At 35.8% G+C, this 10,801-nt stretch overlaps 1 protein-coding gene across 1 annotated transcript in view; it reads left to right on the forward strand.

Moving 5' to 3' along the window:
* LOC110092924 (dihydrolipoyllysine-residue acetyltransferase component 1 of pyruvate dehydrogenase complex, mitochondrial) overlaps positions 1–10,424 on the forward strand; it is a gene marked incomplete in the record, with an annotated part of 45,269 nt that extends 34,845 nt beyond the window's left edge. Inside the window, 7 exon segments of the mRNA XM_020817630.2 lie at positions 4,515–4,591; positions 4,659–4,721; positions 9,106–9,176; positions 9,265–9,325; positions 9,434–9,494; positions 9,575–9,655; positions 9,844–10,424. Coding sequence (XP_020673289.1) covers positions 4,515–4,591; positions 4,659–4,721; positions 9,106–9,176; positions 9,265–9,325; positions 9,434–9,494; positions 9,575–9,655; positions 9,844–9,902 — 473 coding nt within the window.
* Between the last annotated feature and the right edge of the window lie 377 nt (positions 10,425–10,801).

Consider the following 10,801-nt stretch of genomic DNA (forward strand, 5'->3'; position numbering starts at 1 on the left):
TTAGCTCCTAAATTGAGGTTCATTCCCCCATTTGTTGTCCCTTTGGTTCCCGTGAATGGCTCTTTGGTTCCCGTGGATGGTTCCTTGGTTCCCGTGGCTTGACCCTTTGATTCCTGTGGTTGGCTGCTAGTTTTCCCGTGCTGGGTGGCCTTCCCTGTGCCTTGGTGCTTCGGTTCCATGCGGGCCTCCTTGGTTCTTGCAGCTGCCTCTTCGGTTCCTGGCTGGGCTGTTTCCCGTGAGTGTATGGGGGCTTTTCCGTGGCTTTGGTGCTTCGTTTCCTGGAATTAGCTGTTGGCTTTTCATATTCCCTATTTAATTAGCTTTTAAATTAATATTTTGTGGCTATTTGTATTCCCTCGTTTGGTCTATAAATAGTAGATGTTTTGTGTATGTTTAAGTAAGTTTATGAATGATTTTTGGAAATATAAACCCGCGGGTTTTGTTGGAAAAGCTTGCGAGCTTGTTTCATTCTCCTTTTCATCTCCTCTTGGAAATCTTGCGAGCTCTTTCCACCCTTCGTCTTGGCTTCTAACATCTTTCGTCTCTCCGCAAGTACCACCTCACTTGTATCATTCTTCTTTTGGAAAGCAAGTTTAGGGTGTCTTGTTTGAGTCAAGTTTGTAAGAGTCCTTGTTTGTAAGTCCTTTTATAATATTAAAGTTGTGTTTTATTTTTTTAGTTATATTTTGTTAAGTGTTGAGTATTTTATGTCTTTCTATCATCCAAGAAAGAGTTTTGTTTTTTGTGATAAAAAATTTGGATCCCTCTCCCAAATTTTTGATTGCATTAGTGGAGCACAGGTAGGACTTAGGCGTGAACTTTTATGAATGGGCGTAATGGTATCCGATTATTGATTTTTTGTTCATAATGATGGCTAAGAATTAAAACTAGTCCATGCATAGTTGTGCCATTATTGAAGGTGAACAGAGCAATCTTGTGCTTGAAGATTATATAACACCATAGACTTGAAAACAAACTTAGAGGATAATAAAAATGAAAATTAATCTCTTACATATTTATTTATATTCAGAAAAATCTCCAAATAATCTCCAAACTATTCGTGTATGGCCAATTTAGTCTTAGAGTGTGATGTTGCTGTTGACCTGCTTTTGTATCGAGTCTAAATGAGCCCCAATACAACTGATTCGAGCCCGATTAGGCTTGATCAACTCGATCGACTGCCATCGAATTAAAATTGACTCAAATCGAGCCCAAATTTAATTAAATTAAGCTCAATTTAATCAAATTAATATCAAATCGATTGAGATCGACCCAAATCAGTCCAAATTAAGCGTCGTAAAACCAAATTCAATGCAAATCGTTACTGATTCGAGTCTAATTTCATAAAATTAGCTTGAGCAGATCCAATCGAACCCGAATTGACCCAAATCTATTCAGTTTGAGTTCAATCCGGGCTCAATTTCAGCCCAATTAGTCAAATTCAAGTTTATTTGACTTACCAAATTGAGAAATCCAACCGACGGCCTTGATCTCCTCGATCTTTGGCTATCTGCGTACACCGTTTCCCATCGAATCCCATAGGCAATCGAGTGGGATAAGATGATCTTCGGCTATACGAAATCCCATGGTTGGAGGCCTTGTTTCTTGCATAGAGAGGGTGGGAGATGGAAGAGAGGGATTGATTCGGCAAATATTCCTGATTTGTTGATTATTTTGTGAGTATTCGTTGATTATTTTGTGAGTATTTGCTGATTTGTTGCATAATACTCAGCAATTTAATCCTGACGGTTCTTCCATCCGAAGTCTTATTTAGTGAGTATTTACTGAGGATCTTGTGAGAACGAAAGAGGTAGGCGGAGGCGGGGACATTCCCGTGCTACTTCTTGCGTTTGTCGACCCAGACCAAGAGAGACAGCGCAGGAGCCAAAGATTTTCAGGCCTTTGTTGCTTGTGTGCTCCTAGGGTCGTGAGAAGGAGGCGGAGTGGAAGCTTCTGCGTGTGTCTCTGCCTGCATTCGTCCGAGTCAGACTGAGAGTGAGCCACGTCCAGCTGTCCCCGTAGGTTCGTTCCTGCGTCATCTCAAGCTAGATAGAGAGGGATAAGCCTCCCTGCGTTCGCCAAGCCCTCTACTTGCGACCGCGCATTTGAAGGTCGGACTTTCCGCTCAGCACAAGGAGAAATTATTCTGTGCAGACTCCGAATGTGGAGGAACGTTCGGATTTGCTACGTATTTATTGCGTATTTGTAGATTCATAGTAAATACTCAACATATCCTTAGTTGTGAATATTTGATGAGTATTTAGTGAGTATTTGATTAGTTTTTGTTGAGTATTTGTTGAGTTTTGATTGATTATTTGCTGACTTTTACTGATTTGTTGCTTATTTGATGAGTATTTACTACGTATTTTAAAATAAATAGTAAATACTCAACAAATAAGCAGCAATCCAGACAATCCTCCACATTCAGAGTCCGCACAGATTAATTTCCTCAGCACAAGACCTAGCTGGCCAAGAACCTTCAAAAACAATTGCTTCCACGCACGTCTGGGTTGCATCCAGCAGCTCAGATCTTCATTCCCGCATCTAAGAAGGCTCGTGAGCAAAGCTCGAGGTAGCAAAACCAGCCTCCAGGAGTGTTCAAGACAGTAAATCCAGCGATTCGGAGCACTTTGGACAGCAAATATGCCTTCCGGAAGAACTTGGACATCGGCCCACCACTTCTCTAGTTTCTCGCCTTTTACAAGACGAGTGGATTGTTGCTGCGTCGGGTTTACTTCTCGAAACTTAGGAAGAAACCTAGGCCTATCGGCCCGTTATTGTGTGGTTGATGCTCCAAAACCATAGGTCCCTTAGAAACCTTGAATTTTGCTTTCCAAAACCCCAAAATAAAACCTATGCTTGCTGTCCACTTTATAAAACAGCAGAAATCAAGCATTTTCGGCTTGTTTGCTCTCATGTGAGAGTCCGAGAAGGATACCGACACGCGTAGGGTGGCCGGATTTGTGTCCAACAACCCCAAATGCATGTTTTAGCATCATTTTGTCTTCCAACGCCGTCACCTGCGATCAAGCCCTAAGTTAGGTTATTTCATTCTATAATGAGTCGAATGTCGAGGTGTAGGTTTCCTCCAAACGTTGCATACTATGCCTCTTTCTCCTAAAACTATGTCATGACAAAATTGGCACATAAGTATAGGAGCTTACATTTCGCAAAGCTTGTAGATTTTTCCATGATTCTGATCAATGCTCAGAATGCATTTGATTAAGTTCAAACGTTTAGCTTACTGGTTGTAGGATTTGACATGAACTCCAAATATTTATATTGCAAATCCTAGGATTAATGGAGCTCTGGAAATCCATTTTGAGTGTTTTTGTAAAACTTATAGAAATGACAACAATCTTATAAAATCCATAAATTTAGAGACTTGCATTCATGTATCCAATGCATCAACATGTCAAAATTGATTGGGATCTCTTCCAAGCCTTAGTTATGTATTTCCTACATGCATACGTGGGTTTCAAATATATAAATTGCATATGGAATTATTCAACTCTCTCTGTCATGAAAACTCTCTTTAGACATTCAAATCATTTGGCATTAGAAAAGTATTTGTACATCACTAAGTTCATTGAGCTTGTTAAGCATGCTAACACTAAGCACGTGTTCGTTAATTAATAGTTCTTCCTCTTTTGTTAGAGGGTGGTCTGGTCAAGTTGTTTACATAATATGCTCCTCGTATTTGTTGTTTCTTGCCCTTATAATAAAAGGGTAACCTGCTTGTCGCACGAACATCTGAAGGAGAACTTGAATTTTCTCTGTTTATTGTCAATCTCTTATTCTTCCATCTCAAACGTGTTTGCTGTAACACTTATTTCTCCCCACTTATGGTGCATTAAGCTTATAGTCATTCATTTTTATTAACATTGTTGTTCTTGTTGCTCTTGTTATTACTTTTTTTTCCTTTATGTCAGCTAGAATTCTTTTAAATAGCCAATTTAGTTGCTTGCAGATATAGAAAATATTTTAGAATCTGATGATTTTCACTCATTCTATTTATGAATAGGAAATCATTTTGTTTGACTGGTTTCTGGAGTTTAAGCAAATGTCAATTTCCAGTTTTATCCAACCAAATTTTGGTTTCTGCTAATTTCATCATCTCTAAAATATACTTTGTATATGCATCCAGCCATATGGGCCTGAATATTGGTTAGCCTTTCCAAACATTTCATATGCACTTATATTTTACATTTACCCCTCTCCACATTGATGCAACCTTGCATTCCCTCGACCATGCATTAAAACACCTGGGACTTCCACATCAGGTATGGTTTATCTTTGCTTTCATATTAATCTCATTTGATATGGCTATTATGCATTAATTAACCAAAATAATGATGACTGGCATTGTGAATTTTTTAGTCATCAATTGTTGGACTCTTTATGTTACTTTTTCCTACATTTTTCTACCTTATATTGCGACATTGCATCTATCAATGCCCGTACATCCTTTGACTTTAATTAACATATTGGGCGTGGTTTTTTTGGTCTCACAGCTTATTGGAGCGATGAGAAAGGTGAGACCACCATATCGAGGTCAATTGACATATCAATCGCGGTGGCTACAGAGAAGGTAGTTTTTCCTTGAGCTTTCCTGAAAGGTCTTATGTTTTAGTTCTGACAGAATTTCTGAGATACAGGGCTTAATGACGCCAATTATAAGGAATGCAGATGAGAAGACATTGTCAACTATATCCTCAGAGGTATGCTTCAAAAGATATGGTAAACTGTTATGTAGTCTGAAGCAATTGTTTTTTTCCATAGAAGAAGCCATTCCACTGGCATGCCACAGCTTTTTTAAAAATCTGCATGCAATGCACAATAACTTGAATGACTACAGATTTTTTTCATATCATAGAGGCAGATATGAGTGTTCTTAGTGCTTTATCATGATTATGGTGTAATTAAACTCTATGACCCTATTCACTCAAGGAATTGCATTTCAACCCACACGTGGAGGTAAAATTGGCTCTTCAAGTGTTCCAAGGTCTGTTCCAATAATAGATTGAGTTCGTTGGGCGTCTTATCTTAATCAAAATGTCAAGGTTGTCTAATTGGATGTGAAAGGATATCCAGAGAGGTTACTTTATGAAATTCCCTTTTAAGTTTTAACTTTTAAGTAAGCTTTATATTGAGAAAATTAAATTGACCTACAAATGATTGAAGTTTCTCTTAAGTGTTTTTATACGTGCATCACAAGACATCTTATGATTTCGAAAGTTTTCTACCCTTCTAATCAATTGATTTATGGATATGAATGGATTCTCATATTTACACTTAAGTGTAGCAAGTGTCATGTTGAATTAAAATTAGACATGCTATGAAAACTATTCAAACAAATATACGATTAATGTAACTAAGAAATCTTCAAAATGATAATGTAAATGCAAATTTTATCTGATATCAAAGCCTTTTTTTTTTCAAATTCGATTCTAAAATCATTGCTTCTTTAAACATCTTGATATCTGTAGAAGATTAATTTGGGTTTGCTGTGTGTTGGTAGGCAGCAAGTGTAGTTGGTTCTTTTGAGCACCAAATATTCAAAATGTGTTGGAACTTGCCCTGAACCAGCTAAATAGTTAGTAGGGAAGCATTGGACGCACAAATTAGAGTTTTCTAGGTGAGGATCATGTAATGATTAATAGATTTGCAAGCAAACAAGGAACATAAATCTAACTAACAGTTTAGGAGTTTATACTATAAAAGAAACAATTGAGTTAAAAAAAAAAAGAAAAAAAAAAGAAACAATTGAGTTACACGATTCAGTAGGTTCTCTATTGATGATGTTTTTCAATCCGTAAAAATTTGTGGTAATGTTGATGAATAATTAAGGTAATGATAGGCTATCAATTTGTCGTGGATAGAGATGGGTTATGGTTGCAGCTCAAATTTCCACGCTAGAAGGGGTGGATGTCGTTATCAGATGGCTGGGGTGGTTAGGGGAATGGTGATTTGACTAGGGCAGCATTTGTTGCATTAACAAGAAGTTTTGTTAAGGTGCTAACAAGGGGAGATGCTTAGCACAATGGGATGGATCACACTGCGATAAGTGTGCGCTATAGTGTCATTGGTCAATATGGTGGTTTAGGCTTGGGTAAGGCACTACAATGAAGGTGATTTTTGCACGAATAAGCAAATTGTAAGAGTTGAATAACTTGGTTGTTGATTAGGGGTTTCAGCTTGGTAGGGTTGCGTTTGGAAGGGAAGACAAGAAGTGACGTAGGCACACGATGGCACATGACGTGGTAGTTCAAGGCCTAGGAGATCAAATGCAAGTGAATTAGAGCAGATTGCATGTGTGCTAGGTGCACTGTAGAATTTTTTGTTGTACGGATGCAAGCTATTGGATGTATTAGTGGCAAGATGATGTGCAACTAATAATGTGAGTTAGGTTTTCGGAAAAGAAAGTCATGTCACGAACTAGGAGATTGATCAACGATAGTGGAGGTACTTTAGGGCATAGAATGTTTTGAGATAACACAAACAGGCTAGAGCATGAATAGGAAGTTGTGTGCAACTGCATGAGAGTTGAGCATTGTAGAATTGTGAATCGTGAGACGAGGCAAAGGTTGTTCATTGAAGTGATCATGTTAGCGTTAGTGTATGGACTCTGCAAAGAGTCATAATGAAACAACAACAAAGCATATGAATCAATTGTTCTAATGCCACTTAATAAATGAGTAGATATGAGAAAGTGAGGGTGACTAGTTAGTCTCAAATTTTGATTTAACATTCAGTGTCTTAACCTAATCCTTATAGAAAATGACCTTAAGGCAACAAGAAAATAAGGTAATGAATTATTTGGAAGAAAATAAATTATCATAAAAAATAATAAGACATCAAATAAATCTTTTAAAACAAAATTCAAATATTCCCCAAATACATAACATTAAATAAAATAATGAAACATTTAATCTCATTTTTTATGTCGAACAAAAGTTCAGATTGAACAATCATCATGTTTGCTCTAAAACATCATTCTAGTGTTGAGAATAATGATATTAGAGTACTGAATACAGTTTTTATCTTATTACTATGATTATGAAAGGATTATGGTTTGAAGAATAGAAGTTGAATACCTAGTATGTATTGATTTTCTTTTTTTTATTTGATCTTAAAGATAATCAAATTTTATCATATTTCTATGCATTTATGCATTTATCATATTTCTTTTTTAATGGATTACAAAAAAGGATAAAATTTATGCATTCCTTTACTTACTCAACTTTCTTGTTTGGGGTGTTAGTTGTGGGAGAATTTGCTATGTAGGTTACAAAAAAAATGTATCTATTTAATTGAGGAAAGGTTTTCTTGCCTTTATGTAGTAAAGGTGTTCTTAGGATGATGAGTTGATGCCAAACTTGTTAAATCAAGAAAATTATTAAGCAAACTCCTAATCTATATATTCTACAACCTGTGCCAAATGTGTTGTGGCAAGTCATCAAAATGTATTTTTTGATGAGGATTCGCTAGGATTTCTCATGCCCAAGAATTCATTATTAGTGATAGCAGATAGGTTTATAAAATGGCTCATTTTAATTCTTATTCTAAAACTGATGATGCTTCTCATGTAGCTAATTTATTTTTGATTGAAATTGTTTGCTTACATGGCCTTTATTCTTCCATTGCATCTAATAGGGTTGCTATGACTCCATTGTATTTGGTTACATTCATAGCCCCCATGCTCCCCAATAGTGTCAAATTCTTGAGACATTGATCAATAGGATATAATCGAAAGGGCACAAAGCCCTATGTTAGCTAAGGTGGATTTAGATCGGTCCCCTTAGACAAATATTCACCCCACGCCTACAAGGTACCATTAGACAAAGCAACCTATGTCTGCTGATAAGGATCATTTTGTCAGGTTAGGTCGACTACCTCCTCTAAGTAGACCAGGAACTATGATGACCCGGGACAACGAAACCATGAGATTTTGATCGGATCCATCATCATTCCCCCACCATCCGCTTTAAGTGTGAGGTGGTGAAATTTATAATTTTAATGTTAAATTCTCAAGCACCCAAACTCATGCTGTTACTATAAACTAGATACTACATACTTCTACATATCTGTTTGATGAGTAGCCTTAATCGAAAGTTCTCTCTCATTATCAAGAGGGGTAATTAACTATAGGGGTTTATGCCTATAGAAAATCAGAACTCAGATCATAAGGTCTCGCAAAATGAGGTCGAAATCTCTTGGTAGTGTCTTAATTCATACCCCAATATGCCTTCTAAAAATTTATTTCGGAACTTAATTTGTTAAAACTTCCCTAAAAGGAGGGGAGGCTGTGGCACGAATTTTTGGAGCCCACGAGAATCTTCTTATATTTTGTTATAAGAGGATGTCATCAGAATAGATGGTAAATTTTATAAAACTACAATTATGCTGATTATATTGTATGGAATCTTATTGTTGGTCAATAAAAAAAAGTATTGATGGAAGTGTGATACAAATAAAAAAATGTTTAAGATAATGTATGAAAATTAGAATACATAACAACATCAAATCTTTATCCCACTATGTGGATTTTTAAAAATAAACTTAAGGTTTTTACATTTATAAAAGAAAGGTAGAAAATGCACCTATGATTTGATAAAATTGATGTTAAAGGATTAGGATGAAAAAAGTGTAAAAGTGAGAGCTACCATTTCTTTGATAGACGTCGCTCAAAATGATTTGAGAAAATATATTTAACAATTCAAACATTAGTCAACAAAACCGAATGAAAATGAGAATTCATGAAGTTTTTTATCAGCACAAGGCTAATTATAGGGATGATATATTTTCATTGACAAAATCAAAACCTTGCGCATCATAAGACAGTAGATACTCTCTACTGTGCTGTAGATATAGGGTCTATTTGGGATGACTACAATTTTTTATAAAGGTGATTGTAAAATTATTGCGGAGAAAACAGTTTTTTTATATAAGTTTATGTAGAAAGCAACTTCCTGGCAAAAAAAATTATTGTAAACAGTGAAAAAATAGTGGCCAAATAAAATTTTTGATTGCGGCCTGAAAAACAAACTAGTATGAAAGCTGTCCCAAATAAAGCCATGATCTATTCAGGGTGTTTACTTGCAGGTTAAAGAATTGGCTGAGAGGGCACGTAATGGAAAGCTCAAACCTGAGCAGTTTCAGGGTGGGACTTTCAGGTTTGTACACCATGTATCAAATTCTCTAATGACCAGTAGACTTCAGTTTTTGCTCTTTCTAAAATCATTGTATATGCTTACCACGCAGTATATCAAATCTTGGAATGTTCCCTGTTGACCATTTTTGCGCTATCATAAATCCTCCGCAGGTTTCTCCCTCTGTTTCTCACTCGCTTGATCTTCACTCTTCTCTTTCCTTCTCCAATGTTATAATGCCTTTCAACTAATTAATTATATTTACAAATGTGTTTCTGTAGGCATGCATTCTTGCTGTTGGTCGAGGTAATAAGGTTGTCGAGCCTATTAAAGACATTGATGGTATGCTCCACACTGATCGAATTTACATGGCATGTCTCTTAAGATTTTGTAACCATGCCATATTTCATTTAACTTTGCAGGAATTGAGAAGCCTGTAGTGGTGACTAAGATGAGCTTGAAACTGTCAGCTGATCATCGTGTCATTGACGCCGAAATTGGAGGTAGTTTTCCATCATTAAGTTCTTTATTATTAGGCTTTGTTTGGGACGGCTTTTTTGTTGCTTCTTAAAACAGCTTTTTAGTAGAAAAAATAAAAAATTTATATTTAAAAATTATTTTAAGAAGCAACAAGAAAGTCATCCCAAACGAAACTTTAATCATATAACTATTTATTCTTGTTTATTTACAGGCAAGTTTCTTGGAGCTTTGTCATCCAACTTCAGTGACTTGAGAAGGCTGTTATTGTAAGGGATCTTGGGTTCAGATTAGACCACCTTGAGCCTATATTAATTTCAAACCTTTTAATAATGTAACCTCGGATGGCCCACCATTTTTCTGCGGGGATTTTGTAAGATTGTATGGGATGAAACTTGTTTTTTTGTATTTATTCTCAATTGATTTATTATTATTATTATTTTTTTCATCATTTGACTGATGTATCATTTACAACGAGCTTCTGAATTTCGTGTACTGCTAGCTGAATGATGGTTTCATAACCAACAACAGAGCAGGCACCGTTCTTCCCTCGTCTATCAGTTCAGGCGTTCTTGTTAAAGATCAAGGGAATCAGAATTTTGAGGTAATCCTTGAAATAGTTAATGCAGCTGATCTGCCCAACTTAGTTTTTTATATATGTGCGTGTTTTTCCAATCATTGTAGAAGAGTACTTTTTTTCACAATAATAAACATTGTACTAGTTCTTACTTGGGAAACAACTGCTGCTTGAATGTTCACATGATTTATATGCATAATGCTATGAAATTTACATAATAGCTTCTCAAAAATTTTAGTTAGCAAATTTTTTTGACTTTTAGTTAAATTTTGTTTTGCAAATCAAGTGTTAGAGAACTAAACATCAATATACATATCAAATAATAATAATTTAACTTGCATGCATACTTAGATAAAATTTCTGAAGTCCTACTTTAAATGTCATCTTCTTCTTACTTTTGTTATATGCTATGATATTCTCCCCTCTAATATGTTCTTTACACAAAAACCCTTGTTGCGCAATTAGATATTCAAGAAAGTAGAGAGTACTCTAAGTAAATCGTTGGTTCTTCAACCGTATAACCGATGAACTGGCCTTTTATAATAGATACATCCTGTTCAAAACAGTAATCAAATGTGGTTGTGAATTGCAAATC

The sequence above is a fragment of the Dendrobium catenatum genome, unplaced genomic scaffold, assembly GCF_001605985.2.
Source record: "Dendrobium catenatum unplaced genomic scaffold, ASM160598v2 fragScaff_scaffold_1220, whole genome shotgun sequence".
NCBI classification, from domain to species: Eukaryota; Viridiplantae; Streptophyta; class Magnoliopsida; order Asparagales; family Orchidaceae; genus Dendrobium; species Dendrobium catenatum.